The 18,956-nt window shown below is 46.6% G+C and overlaps 1 protein-coding gene across 3 annotated transcripts in view; it reads left to right on the forward strand.

Moving 5' to 3' along the window:
• CTNNA2 (catenin alpha 2) overlaps positions 1-18,956 on the forward strand; it is a 520,748-nt gene that overhangs the window by 419,382 nt on the left and 82,410 nt on the right. For all 3 annotated transcript variants that reach the window (XM_087962697.1, XM_087962698.1, XM_087962699.1), the window contains exons 10-12: positions 1,150-1,242; positions 1,856-2,012; positions 4,000-4,200. In XM_087962697.1, coding sequence (XP_087818823.1) covers positions 1,150-1,242; positions 1,856-2,012; positions 4,000-4,200 — 451 coding nt within the window. The remainder of the gene's footprint in view (positions 1-1,149; positions 1,243-1,855; positions 2,013-3,999; positions 4,201-18,956) is intronic.

Here is an 18,956-nt window from a genome sequence, read left to right on the forward strand (position 1 = left end):
TTTAGAGTGTGGTGACCAAAACTGGATGCAGTACTCTAGGTGTGGCCTTACTAAGGCTTTACAGAGTGGTATTAGTACCTTCCTTGATCTCGATTGTCTCCCTCTGTTAATGCAACTTAGGATTGCGTTGGCTTTTTTGGCTGCTGCTGCTGCACACGGCTGGCTCCTATTTAGCTGGTTGTCCACTCAGACTCCAAGATCCCTCTCCCAGTTCCTGCTATTAAGAAACCTAGTTTCACCCAGTCTATATGGGTCCTTTGGGTTTTTCCTGCCTAAGTGTTGGACTTGACTTTTCCCCACATATACATATATGGATTCAGCTGCAAACCACGTTTGGTGTCACTGCAGTGAATGAGAGGGAGAGAAGCAGAAAACTGGCCTGGATGGAACCAGGTGATTCTAAATAACAGGAGGAAGAGCAATCTACCAACTACAGGTAGTCCTCGACTTACGAGCACAATTGGGGCTAACATTTCTGCTACTAAGCGAGACAGCGTTTAGGGAAATTAGCTCCATTTTCTGAGCTTGCTTGCCACAGAGCGACTGAGTGAATCCCTGGAGTTGTCAAGTGAGTCACACAGTCGCTAAGTGAATCAGGCTTCCCCCATTGACTTGGCTTGTCCGAAGGTCACCAGAGGGGATCAGCTGATGCTGCGACCGTCGTAAATACGAGTCAGTTGCCAACCATCCGAATTTGGATCAGAAAAACGGTCATGTCACTTTTCTTCAGTGCGGTCGTAAGATTGGTTTAACAATTGCGCTAATAACTTAACAACTGCAGTGATTCATTTAACAACGGTGGCAAGAAAGGCCATAAAATGGGGCAAAACACACTTAAGTGCCTTGCAGAAATTTGGGGCTCCGTTGTGGCCGTAAGTCGAGGACCACCGGTTGTGTCTTCAGCTGAAACCTCCGATTGATAAAATCACTTTGGGGCGCTTAGAAAAACCATTTTGCAGCTCAATGGAGTTTGGCTTTCTCGGTTTGGCCTTCGCTTGGGAACGGAGGTGGCCTCGCCCCTTGTTGGTTGGCTTTTAAATTCTCTGTCCCCCTGGCTTCCTTCCTTCTTTCCTTCTTTGCTGGCTTGTTTGGAGGAATATCGCTTGATTTCCTGACTCTCAACATTTGCTCCGCCGGCTTTCGTTGCAGGTGGCCAACTTGGCTTGTTCCATTTCCAATAACGAAGAAGGGGTGAAGTTAGTCCGGATGGCAGCAACCCAGATTGACAGCTTATGCCCACAGGTGAGTGTTAGGGGTGTCATTTGGAGGGGAAGCAGGAACCACCTTTACAAGCCCCTGCCATGCCGTGGTCTGGAATGGTGTCCAACTCCAGGCCTGTGTCGATCTGGAGCCTGGGGCCAGCCTGGAAATAGACGAGGATCCACTCACGGTGCTTCCGCTAGCGAAAATGGGGTGTGGGGGGTCCCCTGTGCCCCGTTTTGGGCCTGGGGGGCCTCTTGGAGCACTCAGGGCACCCTGTTTTGGCCAGCAGGGAGCGGCAGGAGGCCCTCCAGGCCAAAAGTGGGGCAAGGGGGGCCGTTGGCATCCTCCGTGCGCCCCGTTTCCACCGGCAGGTGCTGCCCACACAACCCAGCCGGCCCACGGAGGACAACTGCCGTCCTCATCCGGCCCTCGAAGGAGTTCAGTCTGACACCTCTCTGATGCGGGGTCCCCTGCCTGATGCGGGGGGTGGACTAGAAGCCCTCCAAGGTCCCTTCCAACATGTGCCGTAGGTTCGCCATGACGGCCCTACGCAGTAGAACTCAATAGAGCCCCTGCCCTGGGAGAGAAGCGGTTTTCCAGCTTGAGGAAGGGGTGTCATGCCTGTTCCCAAGAACCCTGTCCTGCCTCGCAGGTGATCAACGCGGCCCTCACCTTGGCCGCCAGGCCTCAGAGCAAAGTGGCCCAGGACAACATGGACGTCTTCAAAGACCAGTGGGAGAAGCAGGTGCGAGTCCTGACCGAGGCCGTCGACGACATCACTTCCGTGGACGATTTCCTGTCTGTCTCAGGTATTTCCCCAGGGAAGGATTGGTCATTCAGTGACAGGTGCAGCGCAGAATGGCCGTGGGAAGATCCAGGGTTCGAATCCATCTCTGGCCCTAAGACCCGCGAGATAATATTTGGCCGACTCCCTAGGCCTCTGCCCAACGCAGGAGTGCAGGAAGTCTTGGACTTAGGACGGGCTGCTTAGCGATTGTTCGTAGTTCCGACAGACACCCACAAGGGACGGGAGGGAGCAGCTTATCTGGGGCAGGGGTCTCCAATTCCCGATTCTGGGAGTTGAAGCCCGCCAGGCTTCAAGTGGCCAAGCTTGGAGACCCCTGATCTGGGGGACCCTCTCTTGCTGGTCACCTCCACCCAGCCCCCTTAGAAATGGGAGGTAAGGAAGGTTACGGGTCCTGTCCCCTAAGGCAGAAAATTGGGCCGGACCGAGCAGAAGGGCCTCCTCCATGGTGGCTCCCTTTCTCTCTCTGGAACCTCCCTTCCCCCGAGATTAGACTGCCTGGCCCCCCTGGACTCTTTCAGGAGGAGCTGAAGGGGGAGAGAGCAGAAGGGGGCCCATTAAATGGCTGGTATGAGGGGGTATTGTCATCGGGGTGGGTGGTTTTTTTTATTTTTTATGTTGTGTTTTTATAGTTTATTTGTAAACTGCCTAGATTCACTGGGAGCGAGGAGTCCGCTGTATAAATTCTATGCATGCATGAAGGAAGGAATCATTGGCACAGGTGATCTAGTTCCAAAGTCCCAGTGGCCACGCCCCCTTATCTTAACCAGTGTCTCATTTCACAATGGAAATTTGGTCGTAAGCAAGGGTGGGATTCTACCTAGTCAGACCGATTCTATAGAACCGGTTGTTATGATTCTGCCCAGTTCGAAGAACTGGCAAATCGCGCCACTGGCTGGCCCCGTTCTGCCCCGCCTACTCACTCCTTACCTGGCCTGCGCGCCATCCAACTTGCCTGCCTTTGGTAAGTTGCTATTTTTCCTTTTTTTTCCCCCCTGACCATCAGCTGTTCTGACTATCAGCTCTGCCGGGATATTTAGATTAGCTAGAAAGCAGGAAATCGTTGCATTTCTTGCTTTCTAGCTAATCTAAAAGCAGAGCCGAACCTTCCTTAGGACCGAAGCTTCTAATTTTCAGTGCAGACTCAGGCAATAGATTGCAGAAAGATAGATCTCTGAGTGAATCTATGATTCTGTGAGCAACTCAATCTGCCCACCTGCTTTGCTTGATTTTGGGTAAAAGCGGCTCTCTTTTTTTATAAAATATTCAATATTTACATAAATATTTACATACAAGCCACACTCACCTAGTCACGTGATCACCAAGCCATGCTCCGTCAGCAAGCCATGCCCACCCAGTCACATGACCACCAAACCACACCCACAAATTAGGCCACGCCCACAGAACCGGTTGTTAAGAAATTTGAATCCCACCCCTGGTTGTAAGTCAAGGACCACCTGTAAAAAAATATCCAACATACCTTTTTGCTCTTTTTTCCCCCACAGCAGCCACCCTGTGATGCACATGTGAGGCCACCTATCTCACAGATATGGTGATTCTGGGGGGCTTAGAAAGGATCGAGATGATAAATAAATAACTAAATAAATAAAAGTTGCAGCATCCCTTAAGGCTGATGACGTGATCCAAATTCAGATACTTGGTAGCTGACTCATATTTATGTCCCCTTTTGCAACCAGATTCACTTAACAACCGTGTCACTATCTTAACACCTGCAGAGATTCACTTAACGATGGTGCAGGAAGGGTTGTAAAATGGGACACAGCGGTCTCACTAAGCAATAGAAATGTCGGACACTCACGTTAGCAGCTGCACTGATTCGCTGAACTAGGTTGCCAAGAAAGGCCGTCAAACGAGGCAAAATCCACTTAAAAAGCTCATGCACCAAGGAGCGGGAGCTTCGGCCTCCCTATTTTTGGGCATAAGTCGAGTCCTGCCCGTCTGTGAGTAACCCAGGCCCTGTTTCGTTGCAGAAAACCACATTCTGGAGGATGTCAACAAATGTGTGATTGCGTTGCAAGAGGGGGACGTCGATACCCTGGACCGGACCGCAGGGGCCATCCGAGGACGCGCCGCCAGGGTCATCCACATCATCAATGCCGAGATGGAAAACTACGAAGCCGGGGTTTACACCGAGAAAGTGCTAGAAGCCACGAAGCTGCTTTCCGAAACAGGTAAACAAATGGAGAGCAAATGCCGTCAATTGGGGTTCAAAACCTCCCTTTTATGACACTTGTAGGAACCGGTAGAAGACGGGGCAGCCCCCAGAGCTCTTTTAGGTTTAGAAACCTGTCACCAAAAATGCTGGAAGTGTAAGGATTCACCAGGTACAAACTGCCACATGTGGCGGACATGGAATCAAGCAAGGAAATATTGGCAACAGATTCAGACCTGGGTGGAGCAAATGGTGGGAGAACATATCCCATTGAAGCCAGAACTATTCCTCTTAGGAGTAATGACAGAAGGTCACATCAAAGGCGTAGCGTATTTAATAATACACATACTGACAGCGGAGAGAATGGTCTAGGCACAATACTGGAAGAATGAAAATACACCACCAGAAAGAGAGATAATAAGAAAAGAAATACTAGCTTGAGAAGAACTTTAGAACTGAAAAATAAGGGGGAATGAGAATATTATGATTCTCGGGATACGTTTTATCAATGGTTGCAGAAGAGAGGGGAAGTTCAGAACCCAAATAGCTAAGACAAATAGACCTAGATTGTGAATATTGTGCTAATAATGGGAATGTTAACGGTTTAGTAATACCTGTGTGTGTATGGAGGAATGATGCCTGAACAGCCGCACTGGGTTTGATATTTATAGTTGCAAACCATAAAAATATATGAAAAGAAAATCTCCTCCCTTTCCTGATGGCCCTCAACAGGCTGCTAAAAAGGGAAGGCGCTGGACCAGGGAGTTAGACTGAGGCTCGCGAGAGGCAGAAGTGGGGGTTGGGGTGGGCAGGTGTCTCTTTCACTTCGTGCACTTGTGGGAGGTTTTGTTTCGAGTTGTGGCTTCCTCCCCCGACTGAGATGGGCTGGAGCAGCGGAATTCAACCTGCTGAGTGACCTTTTGCTTTTCATTTGCTCCAATGGTAGCGGTTGCGTTGTGTGTCCTGCCTGGGGCTGCCCCGAGGGCTTTGTCGTTGCTGGTTAATCTTTCTGAGACCTATAATCCTCTGGACTTGGACATTCACACCCCGACCCTTTGCTACGAAACAGAGACCAAGGGGGCGCCCTAACCTTAATGATAATAATAATAATAATAATAATAATAATAATAATAATAATAATAATAATAATACCACCTGGATTTGATGTGAGAATTTAATTCTATTCTCTTCCATTCTCTTCCTCTGTTCTGAAAGTGGCCTTGCATAAGCTCTGCTGACCCTTGTTTAAGGGAAGGCAGCCACCCCACCCGTGGGACCCCCTGGGGGTTTGTCCCAAGCGAGGAAGCCGAGAGACCAGGGTCCCCGTCTTTTTATGGGCAAGCAAGGGGGACTTTTTGGGTGGGTTTGGCTGCAAGACGGATCCTTAACCAGACAGGAAATCTTGGGCTTGTGGCCATCACACTGGTAAGCGAGACAACTTGTAAGTGAGTTTTGTTCCATTTTACGACCTTTCTTGCCACCGTGGTTCAGTGAATCTCCGCAGTTGTTAAGTGGGTAACATGGTTGTTAAGCGAATCTGGCTTCCCCCATTGACTTTGCTTGTCAGAAGGTTGCCAAAGGGGATCCCGTGACTCCAAGAAACACCAAACGTGGTCACCAAACCAGTAGTAGCCCTGGTTGAGTCCCACCCCGGCTCTAATCCTCTTGGTGGCTCCTCTCGGCATTCTTGCCAGAGTCTCAATATCCTTTTTATATCATGATGATCAAAAGTGGATGCCGGATTCCAAGTCTGGTCTTACCAGGGCCTTATAAAAGGGGTATTAACACTCCGCGTGCTCTTGATTCCACCCCTCTGTTTATGCAGCCAAGGATCGCGTTGGCTTTTCTTTTCTTTTTTTAATTGGATGACCATCACCTTCCCCTAATTCTGAACGTTTCCTTTTTCTGCGTTCTCCCCTTGGGCTGCTCGCCGTTCACGCTGAGCTTTTGGGGACACAGCCAGAAACATTTTTCCTGACATTGTGTTGGCCTCAACCGGCTGGGTTCTCCCACCGCATCCACCAGTCCTGCCAGGATCTCGTTTGTCTCTTGAGCAGACCTGGGCCATCTGGTCTGTCATCCAGATGCGCATCCCCTCAGCCTCGCAGTGGGGTGGGTCCATCTGCCGTTTGATGCTCAGATGCTCTGCGCCAAATATTCTGGGCAACCTGCCAGGTGCTCAGGCTACAAACCCAGCACGGCTCGGCATCTCTTCCTTCCAGAAGCGCCGCCCAATGTCACCAGGACCTCGGCGGGAGCTGAAATTGCCTGGCTGGCTTGCTTCCAGCAAAGAGAGAGAAGAAAGAGTCCACAAAAGCTCAGGTTGACCTGGGAGCTCCCCCAATCCAGCGTGGCTCCAGCCTCTCCAACTCCTCGTCGGCTTCTTCCCTTCCACCTCCACCTTTAGCCCACCGGATGACAACAATTGGGAGTCTTTGTTTGGAAGTAGCCCAGGGGTCCCCAAACTTGGGCCACTTTAAGACTCATGGACTTCAACTCCCAGAATTCTCCAGCCAGCCCTGGGAGTTGAAGTCCACAAGTCTTAAAGTGGCCAAGTTTGGAAGGGACCTTGTAGGTCATCTAGTCCAACCCCAGCCCAAGCAGGAAACCCTACACCATTTCTGACCAATGGCAGTCCAATCTCTTCTCCAAAGCCTTCTCCAGGGATGGAGGTCTCACAGCTTCTGAAGGCAACTTCTGTTCCACGGGTGGATTGTTCTCACTTCAACTCTGCTGGCTGGAGAATTCTGGGAGCTGAAGTCCACGAGTCTTAAAGTGGCCAAGTTTGGAAGGGACCTCTGAAGTAGCCAAACATCTATGAAGACGATGTCTTGGTCTGCCTTCCCAGGATGTCCTTTCTCAAAGTCAGCCTTTCTGGCCCATTTTTATCAGTCTGCTGCCATTAGCTTCACTTTCCCTGTTGACCAAATGCCGCTGATAGACCTTGGGTGAGAAATCAATCCATTTAGAACAGAGCTGGAAGAGACCTTGGAGGTCTTCTAGTCCAGCCCCTTGCTCAAGCAGGAGAACCTACACCCTTTCAGAAAAGTGACTGTCTAGACTCTTCTTAAAAACTTCCTGTGATGATCCAGAGCGTGGCACAAAAATAACAAAGTCACAGAAGTAGATAAATTCCCTTTAATGCCTCACACTTGGCCCCAATGTCCAATTATCCTTGGCTGGAGATCAAACTCTTTCAAAAGCAGTCTACAAAGGGAAGAAATGCAGTCTGAACCCCAAGTAAAGATAATTAGAAATTTAAAAGCACACAAAATTGTGAGGATGCCAAAACCCAGATAAACCTTGACAAAGATAATGCACGGTTTGCTTCCAGCAACTTTGCCATGCACAGTTTGTCCTTTTAAACAGTCTTCCCAGCTGCAGCCCATGAAGGGGATCAGGGCCCTTTCCTCCTCCATAAACCACATTGCTCCCTTCTCCGTTCCTCCCTGCGTGCCCTAGGATGAAGAGGGGGTGGCCCTGGGTCCTCCTCTGAGGGCCCAGCTGGACTTTGCCCTTCCCCAGCCACCAGAGCCACACTCCCACTCCCTGTCAGCTGCTTGATGAAGCTCCCACAACTTCTGAAGGCAACTTCTGTTCCACTGGTTAATTGTCCTCACTGTTAGGAAGTGAGAGCAATCAACCAAATGGAACAGAAGTTGCCTTCAGAAGTTATGGGAGCTTCATCACTGGAGGCTTTCAAGGGGAGATTGGACTGCCATCTGTTAGAAATGGTATAGGGTCTCCTGCTTGGGTGGGGGGTTGGGCTAGATGACCTACAAGGTCCCTTCCAACTCTATGTATTCCTATGTAATTCCAGGTTGCTTCTCTATTTCCAAAGCTTGCAGTTTGTTAACAGTGGCAAAAAATAAAGGTCGTAAAATGAGCTAAAGCTCACTTAACAAATGCCTGGCTTGACCACAGATATTTTGGGCTCAATTTTGGTTGTAAACCGAGGACCTCTGCAAAAGACTCTTCCTGTACAGGTACAGTCGTTGTGACTCTCGGTTTTGATGCTGCTAGACCTTTCCGTGTGTGACGGATGCCTCTTGTCAGACGTTCCTGTTCCAATGTTCCCAATAGATCTGGGGAACAAATGGAGAAGGCAAGGGGCCTGTTTCTGTGTGGAGGCGAGAGGGAGATGATGGAATCATCAATTCAAGTGGGAGTTTATTTCAAACTCTTACAGTTTGTCTGAAGTTTGGGACAATGGAAACCTAATTAAATTCCTTAAATATAACGCGGCATAAGAAACATTTCAACGGTGTTTGAAAGGCTAAACAGCACCGCTCAAGTCTTCTGACAAGTTAAACAACACGGCTGAACTTCGCTGAAGTTTCTGGGAACAAACTAAAATTATGGGAATGTTACCTGAAAGAATCTGCCTGGGATCTAGAGTTAAATATGTCAGGGCGTCCTCAACGTACGACCACAATCGGAGCCAGAATGTCTGCTGCCAAGCAAGGCCAATCTCATTGTCCTCAATAAAGGTAATAATAAGGCAGTTGCTCAGTGAATCATGCAGTTATCATGCCCTATTTTATGACTTTTTTGCCACAGTTGTTATGCAAATCGTTGTTAAGCGAATCCTGCGGTTGTTAAACAAATCCGGCTTCCCCCATTGACTTAGCAAATGATCCTGGGATGCTACAACCATCGTAAATATATTTCCTTTTTTTAAAGAAAAACCTGTGAAGAGATCTAGTATCACTAGAAGAGAATACTCAGAGTTGAATTGTGGGGGTCCTTGGAGCTCTCTGAGCTTGGTTGCTTTCTGGCAGACATTTCATGACCCAAATAGGTAACATCATCAGTGCTGGAAGGGAGTGGAGTTTGCTCTGGGTTTACAGGTGAAACTCGAAAAATTAGAATATCGTGCAAAAGTTCATTTATTTCACTAATGCACCTTAAAAGGTGAAACTAATATATGAGGTAGACTCATTACATGCAAAGCAAGATAGTTCAAGCCGTGATGTGTCATAATTGTGATGATTATGGCTTATAGCTCATGAAAACCCCAAATCCACAATCTCAGAAAATTAGAATATTGTGAAAAGGTTCAATATTCTAGGCTCAACGTGTCCCACTCTAATCAGCTAATGAAGCCATAAAACCTGCAAAGGGTTCCTGAGCCTTTAAATGGTCTCTCGGTCTGGTTCAGTCGGAATCACAATCATGGGAAAGGCTGCTGACCTGACAGTTGTGCAGAAAACCATCCTTGACACCCTCCACAAGGAGGGAAAGCCTCAAAAGGTCGTTGCAAACGAAGTTGAAGTCCTCTTTTCTGATGAGAGGCAACTTTTGCATCTCCTTTGGAAACCAAGGACCCAGAGTCTGGAGGAAGAATGGAGAGGCACACACTGCAAGATGCTTGACGTCCAGTGTGAAGGTTCCACAGTCTGTGTTGATATGGGGAGCCATGTCGTCTGCTGGTGTTGGTCCACTGTGCTTCACCACAACCATCTACCAGGAGATTTTGGAGCACTTCATGCTTCCTTCTGCGGATGAGCTTTATGGGGATACTGACTTCATTTTCCAACAGGACTTGGCACCTGCCCACACTGCCAAAAGCACCACAACCTGGTTCAATGACCGTGGGATTACTGTGCTTGATTGGCAAGCAAACTTGCCTGACTTGAACCCTATAGAGAATCTCTGGGGCATTGCCAGGAGAAAGATGAGAGACATGAGACGGAACAATGCAGAAGAGCTGAAGGCCTCTATTGAAGCATCCTGGTCTTCCATAACACCTCAGCAGTGCCACAGGCTGATAGCTTCCATGCCACACCGGGGCCCAAACCAAGTACTGAGTACATATGCATGCTTCTACTTTTCAGAGGTCCGATATTGTTCTATGTACAATCCTTGTTTTATTGATTGCATGTAATATTCTAATTTTCTGAGATTGTGGATTTGGGGTTTTCATGAGCTGTAAGCCATCATCATCACAATTATGACACATCATGGCTTGAACTCTCTTGCTTTGCATGTAATGAATCTATCTCATATATTAGTTTCACCTTTTAAGTTGCATTACTGAAATAAATGAACTTTTGCACGATATTCTAATTTTTTGAATTTCACCTGTATATACTTGCACTTCCTATGCAGAGACCAAAGTCCATACCCTTCTAGCATTGATGATATTAGCTAGTTAGATAAATGTCTGCAAGAAAACAACCAAGTTCTCCTCCTCCTCCTTCTCCTCCTCTTCCTCCTCCAGCAATTTCAAGCAAACTTGATACACAGATAACTTTCCCCCTGGAAACAAATGGTCTGGGGGTAAGACACCCAAACACCCTTTGGTGGCGTGTGCCTTAAGATGGCTTCTACTGTACAGCACAGTGGACTTGCCATGGTAGCGGCTTCACAGTACTCCACTCCCTCTCACCCCTCCAAGGAAACGTCAGGTGATTGGCCAAATGCAATCAAAAAAATGAAACACTGGCGTAGGCAAGAAACTCCCGAGGAGGGGAATAGACGCTACAGGAGAGACAGTACAACAGGGTGAGTCCAGACTGCAGGATTGGGAAAAATAAATACTCAGGCAATGCCGGATTATCGGCTAGTCTTCAGTAAAACAACCAAGCTCAGAGAGCACCCAGGACCCTACGGGGATCCAGTATAAGCTGGAAGACTCTATCCTTGGTCATGCTGGGATGTGACTGTCCCTGAGCTCCATAGTTCATTTTACCATGTTGTCTTGTCGCTTCTGGAATTGTAATTCTGTTATTCTGATATGCTGCTTTATTATTTTCTTACTCTATGGAGGGAATATAAACTGATCAGTACCATGTAGGCTTAGAATGGCACAGAAGCCCCGGATGATAGATAGATAGATAGATAGATAGATAGATAGATAGATAGATAGATAGATAGATAGATAGATAGATAGATAGATAGATAGTAGGTAGGTAGGTAGGTAGGTGATATGTGATAGATGATAGATAGATGATGATAGATAGATAGATAGATAGATAGATAGAGATAGATAGGTAGGTAGATAGGATAGATAGAAGATAGATAGAAAGATAGATAGATAGATAGATAGATAGATAGAATAAGGTAGGGAGATAGATAGATGAGATAGATAGATAGATAGATAGATAGATAGATAGATAGATAGATAGATAGATAGATAGATAGAGGTAGATAAGCCAGCCAGCTCAGTTTGGGAGTCAGCCAAAAAAATCCTTCCCGCAACTCCATTAAGATCTTCGTTCTAAAAGGCAAGTATTTGGACACAAGTACTTAAGCACCCTTATGGATTTAGTGTTAAGTTAAAATTAGCAGTTGTGAACATACCCAAGAAGGCTAGCATTAATGCAATTTGTTGGCCAATTTGCTTTTTAGAAAACTAATTTGCAAGGCTAAAAAAGAAAAGAAAGAAAGCAGCATAAGCATAAATAAAGCATTTCTACAGCGCGTTACCCGGCATCCTTATTACCTTCTCTAATAAAATTTGCATTATAATAAGGTGATAAAGGCTTCCTGGTAAATACCAACCCCTTATTCTTTTGGTTTTTGTTTTTTTTTAAAGTTATAAAGTCCTTGTGTAGATGTCCGTTCACAGCCACCTCCCAAATATAAAATTACACTTTCCTTTTGCAAGATTATAACCGAACGCTTGGAACACAACACACATAAAATTTGCGTAGTTGTGTTATTTCCTACTTGCCTGATCTTTGTTTTAAAAGAAGAAGGGAGAGAGAGGGTATCTTTAAAAGTACGACAACGAAAAAAGATATGGCAGTAATAGCCTTAAATCAAGGCAGTGTTTCGCTGGGTTCTTTGTATCAGGGGAACAAAGAGGCAGCAGAGACAAAGAGGATCTTAAATATAGAATCCTAGGGCTGGCAGGGCCCCCTGGAGGTCTTCTAGTCCAACCCTCCGGAGTCTTTATCCCATCCCAGACAAATGCTTGTGCAATCTTTTCTTGAAAACCTCCAGCAACGGAGCATCCACCACTTCAAGAGGCGAGATGTTCCCATGATTCATCACTCTGAGGGTCAGGAAATTCCTCCTTGTTCCAAGGTTGGGTCTCCCTCGGATGAGTTTCCCTCCATCCCCCTTTTTTGTCCTGTCCTCTGGTGGTTTGGAGAAGGGTTGACCCCTCTTCTTCTGGGAGAGGGGCCTTGGAGTCCGAGGGGACGATCCCTTGAATATGAGCCAGCCGTGTGCAGCAGCAGCAGCTGCCAGAAAAGCTCATACGATCCTGGGTTGTATAAACAGAGGCACAGAATCAAGATCATGTGAAGCACTTAGGACCTCTTTCTAAATCCCTCGTCAGACCACACCTGGAATGCTGCAACCAATGTTGGTCACTGTACAAAAGTGTACAATTTTGCTACTACACGGCAGCCTTCCAGCATTTGAGGGGCTGCCCCAAAGAAGAGGGAGTCCAGCTATTCTCCAACGCCCCTGAAGGGCAGGACAAGAAGCAACGGATGGTAACTACTCAAGGAGAGAAGAAGCAACCTGGAATTAAGGAGGAATTTCCTAAGAGGGAGGACAACGAGCCAGTGGAATAACTTGCCACCAGAAATCCTCCAATGGTGACCATGCGGCCTTGGGGCAGAGCAGCGGCCATAAATATCAACCAGCTGCCAAGGTTGATCAATTGATCATAGAGACGCTGCAGAGGGCCTAACGGTGAAAATTGGTCCTGATTCACGTTTTTCAGTGCTGTTTTAACTTTGAACGGTCACTAAATGAACTGATGTAAGCCGAGGACTATCTGGACTGGAAGACTGCTGTTGTGTCTCCCCTGAGCCTTCTCTACATTAGATACCTGGTTCCCAGGTATGATTTAGCCCAGGGCTCTCCAACCTTGGCCACTTTAAGCCTTGGCGGACTTCAACTCCCAGAATTCCCCAGCCAGCAAAGCTGGCTGGGGAATTCTGGGAGTTGAAGTCCGCCAAGGCTTAAAGTGGCCAAGGTTGGAGAGCCTTGATTTAGCCTCCAGATACCTTGATCCTCTTTGTGGCTCCACTCTGCACCCTCCTTGGAGTTGTGTCTATGTAGGCTATACCCCTGAAGGTGTTTGTGCATCTCACACACACCATATCACCTGGAGGGGAGGCAAGGGGGGGTGTCTCAGCCTGCCCACCTACCGAGGTACAGGTGCATGGTTCATTTAGTGACCTTTCAAAGTGGCGTGGAAAGAAGTGACCAATGACCGTTGTTCACCCCCACATCCGTGTGTCCGCCCCCGTCCCGTGATCAAAATTCAGGCGCTTGGCCATGGACCCGTATTTATGACGGTGGCCATATCCAGGTGGCGTGCGATCCCCTCTTGCGACTTTTTGACAAGCTGAGTCAAAGGGGAAGCCCAGGTTCCCTTCACTAAAGACATAAAATGGGACTGAATTCACTTCAGCCATGGTGGCGCAGTGGTTGGAGGGCAGTACTGCAGGCTCATTTCTGCTGACTGCCAGCGGCCGGCAGTTCGATCCTGACCGGCTCAAGGTTGACTCAGCCTTCCGTCCTTCCGTGGTGGGTCAAATGAGGACCCAGATTGTTGGGGCGCAAGAGGCTGACTCTGTAAACTGCTGAGAGAGGGCAATTCTTTAACAATAGTTAGAAATTTGGGGCTCAGTTGTGGTTGTAAATAGAGGAACACCTGTATGGTTAACAGATAACGGATCATCAAAGTTGGAAGGGGCCTTGTAGGTCATCTAGTCCAACCCCCTGCCCAAGCAGGAGTCCCTACACCATTCCTGACGAATGGCAGTCCAGTCTCTTCTTGAAAGCCTCCAGGGATGAAGCTCCCACAACTTCCGAGGGCAACTCCTGTTCCATGGGTTGATTGTTCTCCCTGTCAGAAAGTTTCTCCTTATTTCCAGGTTGAATCTCTCCTTGTTCAGCTTCCATCCATTATTCCTTGTCTGGCCTTCAAAGGTGCTTTGGAGAATAGCTTGACCCCCTCCTCCTCTCTGGGGCAGCCCCTCAAATATTGGAAGATGCTCTCCTGTCTCCCCTGGTCCTTCTCTTCCCTAGACTAGCCAGGCCCAGTTCCTGCAACCGTTCATTGTATGTTTTATCCTCCAGTCCCCTCATCATCCTGGTTGCTCTTCTCTGCACTTTTTCTAGAGTCTCAACATCTTTTTTATAGTGTGGTGACCAAAACTGGGTGCAGTACTCTAGGTGTGGCGTTACTAAGGCTTTATAGAGCGGTATTAGTTCCTCACTTGATCTTGATTGTATCCCTCTGTTAATGCAACTTAGGTTAAAGACATGTCTGGCATACAACTTACCTGTATGTCCACAAATACTTAATGTTGCTGCCAACTGATTCACCATTGGACCTGTTGGCCACTACCTAGATTAAAACCAGGAATAATACTTGAACCTACATCAACTGTGGGTCCACCTGCTTAAAGAAAAACCCAGAGAAGGCCTGGCCTCCTCCAATCTGTAATGTTCATCCCAAAGCATTTCTGTAGCCACCTCTGAAATTCAGTAGTGGGCTGGAAATTAAATTGTGAGCTGCTGCTGTCAGCTTTAATTGGAGTTTTTTTCCCCCTTCCTTCCTCCCGGCCTCTTCCAAACAGGAAGTGTTCTTCCTTCCCCCGTAAAAGAAAAATAAAATTATATGAAAGAAAGCCGTGCCAGTAAACATCATTTTTCCCTTCTTCCAGAGCAGCTCCAAGTTTGCCCTTCTTGACATTATATATAGGCTGCATTTTCCGTTGCATTTTCAGAGAAGGAGCTCCCTGAGTTAAAGACAAAAAGTGGGTTCATATCTACTCCCACTCTGCTCTTCGGAGTAAATGTGGAACGGTGAAACGTAAAACATAAAAAGTGTAATCTGGCCTAATATTCCAAGCCGATAGATCGAGATGCACAGCTATGCATAAAACCAGGCATTCAGATGAACTCGCCTTTCTATAACTTACACTATTTGCTTGCTCTACTATTCGCTCGATGGGCTGCGGAAAGCACGTCCAGTCCATAGGTGGGGATGGAAGTCCCTGTCAAGTGGCTTGGATTACGCAGAGATTAGACCGAAGGACCAGATTGAAGGCAGTTTAGTCTGGAAAATGACCGGCTCTCCAATCAGAAAAGGGCCGCCTCCAAATTGGGAGAAAAACAAATTTTTCAGGGAGTCCTTGACTTACGATCGCAATTGAACCAACATTTCTGTTGTTAAGGGACATCTTTTTGTTATTCTGTTACTATAGCCCTGATGTTGTTGCCTAGTTCGGTAATGAAATGTCTGCAAGAAAACAGCCAACCTCACAGATCATCAAGGACCACGAATTGGAGAGCAGTTAATCATATGGAACAATAAATACCGGTGCTATAAATCCCACCACCAGATCTGACCATTTCATGGGATAGGATCTGAATTCCAGTTGGTGGTGGTGGTTGGTTTTTTTTTGCATTTGAGAAACCCGATGTCAGCTTTGGAATCCATATTGGGACCCGATGCTGCCCCATTTGAGCCTGGGAAAGTGGGAGGGAGGAATTCATTGGAGTAGATCTAGTTAGACAAAATAAAATTCTTTTGCTGGTTCAAGGTCACGTAGTGTGGCGCATAGTGAAAAGGAAGTCTTACTTTGGGACGGATGGTGTTTGGGCCATGGGATGCGGTGATGGGTGCAGGGGATGGATTTGTAGTTTTTTACTTGTTGTAAGGAAGCCCGGAAGTTTCCGATTTGGGATTCCACAGACGTGCCAGTTACTGTCCAAATAAAAGGGACCTTTGAGAAAATGGTCTGTCTCGGAGTTGTTGGGCGGAGTGGAGGGTGGCTGGAATGTTGACACCCGATTTACACCATTTTTGACTTTGCGCAACTTGCGCAAGACAAACTTGACCACGTTCGACTATCCTTCCTTCGAACAGGCAGTGTGCTAGCATGAGATAGACACATAAACTGGGATGCGGGATGGCATGAAAAAAATCAATCAGTCTTCTGTTTATCATCTTCGCGTTCCCAGACATGAAGGAGTGGGTAATATACTTGCTTTGCTGTCGAGCGTAGGATAAATAACCTGGCAGTTACTTCCCCTATGTTGATACACCTGAGCATAAAATATGCAACCCCCAGATATAGAAATAGGAAAACAAAAGTCCATCAAAAAGATTCACCTCTTTCAACCTGGAGGATGGGATGCAGGGGGCAAATTCCCCAAAGGACACAGAGTTAATTGATAAAGGGGGAAGTTGGTTGAAGTTTGGCTGGAGAATCATGATTTAATTAGGGTGATTGCTGGAATCCTGACAGGTCGCAGTGTCCCGGGGTCCTATGATCCTCTTTTGCAACTTCCTGATGAACAAAGACAGTGGGGAAGCTAGGGTTCATTTAACAACTGTGTTACTCACTTAGCAACTGCAGCGGTTCACTTAACAACAGTAGCAAGGAAGGTCGTAAAGTGGGGCAAAGCTCATTTAACAAATGTCTCACTTAGCAGCACAAATGCTGGGCTCAGTTGTGGTCGCAAGCCGAGGACTAGCTGTGTTTGTGGTTTTTTTTCTTCTTTTCTGTTTGAAAACTGCTTGATAGACATCTGCCGATACAAGGCAGAATATAAACTAAATAAATAAATGCGCCCTTATTACCCTGAACATTTCCCAGAGTGAACAAAACCTACAGAGGTCAATTGGGTGAAGACAATTTATCTGCATGTCGGTGGTTTCTTTCTCCTAGCTATGAATGAATGAACTCCCCTCTTGTGCTTTGCACAGCCTTGGGCCACCTCTGACTGCATGTATATTTTGGGGTGGGGTGGGGTGGAGCGAGGGGGGCAACATCAGCATTAATGCCCCTGTGGTGGCTAAGCATGGTTTCCTTCTTCAGTGGCCGTTGTCTCATTGCGGCTCTTCTTTGGAAGGAATAGCTCTTGGCCCTCACTGATCGCTTCATGCCAAAGAGGCCTAAACTCCGCGGTTTGTGCATTTCTGTGAGGCTAAAATGTGCCCAGTTAATGAGTCGCAGTAAAACCCTGGCTCTCGAACACCTAGCGGATGTTATCCCTGTCATTATATGCAGGGCAAATTACAGGTGGTTTTATTTGAATTACAAGAGGCAGCTCAGGTGGACCTGGCTTTGCCCCACTAAAGGTCTTGATATTTCAATCACAGTAGAGCAGGAAGGGAGCTTGGAGGTCTTCTAGTCCATCCCCCTGTGGGAAAGGCTTCCATCTGTTGCTTCTTGTCCTGCCTCTCTTCAGGGGCTTTGGGGAATAAGTTGGCCTTCCTCTTCTTTGGGGCAGCCCCTCAAATACTGGAAGACTGATATCATCTCCCGCCAGTCCTTCTTTTCTCCAGACCGGCCACACCCAGCCTCTGCAACTGTTCTTCGTAGGTTTTACTCTTTAGTCCTCCTAGTTGCTCTTCTCTGCACTTCTTCCAAAGCTTCAACGTGTTTTTGTTTTTTTGTTTTTTTGTAAATGCATCTTATGCATTCCAGCAGGCAAGACTGCATTGCTCATGGTTGGTCAGTTAATGAAACAAGTAATTTGTCTCTGCAATTTTGCATTCCTTATTTCATGTACGAGAATTCACAACATTCTTATTAACCTTTCTTTTCACAGCAGAAGTGGCAAGGTTAATAAGGTGAGAAGTAGTGACTAGCCAGGTCACCTTCCATGCTTGTCTGTCAAGATAAATAGATAGATAGTGTAGATAGATAGGTAGATAGATAGGTAGGTAAGTAGGTAGGGAGAGAGAGAGAGAGAGAGATGGACGGACAGGTAGATAGCTCTCCCACCTTTATGTATATATATTTATAAATAACTCAAGGCAGCAAACACACATAATACTCCTTCCTCCTATTTCCCCCACAACAACAACCCTATGAGGTGAGCTGAGAGACAGCAACTGATCCAAGGTCACCCAGTCAGCTTTCACGCCTAAGGCAGCACTAGAACTCACTTGTCTCCTGATGATTGACCCCAAATCACCCACCCAGCTTTCATGCCTAGGGTGGAACTAGAACTCATGGTCTCCAGGTTTTTAACTTGGCACCCTAATGACTAGACCCAACAGGCGCTCTGATTTTTCTGCAAATTGTTCAAGATCTGGTTAAAGGCTTTGCATTCGGATGACGGTTGAGTGTCTTTGTTGGTTCTGTCTGCCAGTCAGCTGTGTGCTTTTTCTTGGATATTCTTTGTTTTATGTTTATTTATTTTTTAATTGCAAGCTGCCCAGAGTTGCTATAGATTCAGGTGGCCTCAAAGTTCAAATAATGCATTAATTAATGAAATTAAAGCATCTCATTTGGTCACTGGGGGAGATTGCTACCTGCAGAAGGTGAGAAATTACTTAGAAGACAACTTTAGTGAATAATATATAAAAAAAATCTGGAATCACTGAATGCAAAACACATCCATACAGTACAAGCCATTTTGAAAGCAGCTGAAACCTGAGGAGAGGACCAGTGCATTAACCTAATGTATGGTTTATTCATTTGGTGAATTCCAGCTTAAAAATGCACCCAGCCTGGCAACTGGCTAAATTATCCAACATATCCTTCTGAAGAGCCATTGTATTGCTGTGTGTCGTTGTTTGGTAGTCCCCAATTATAGTGTAAAGAAGCACAAAGTCAGAAAAACGTTTAATTCAGCAACAAAATTCCCATTTAATACAACACTGAGTGTCTTAAGAAAAGAAAAACTTAGCATGCATTCTGAAGGTCAAAACATGCTTTTGGTAACAGCCAGAAATATTGCAGAGTAAACAGAAACAGAACTATAAAAGACAAATGTAAGGTTATGAGGGTTTTTTTATATATATATAATATATTGCCCAACACAAATGGGTTTTCATGG

This window comes from Notechis scutatus, chromosome 4, assembly GCF_049901735.1.
Source record: "Notechis scutatus isolate UNSWTSFEM ecotype Mainland chromosome 4, rNotScu1.2, whole genome shotgun sequence".
Taxonomy (NCBI): Eukaryota; Metazoa; Chordata; class Lepidosauria; order Squamata; family Elapidae; genus Notechis; species Notechis scutatus.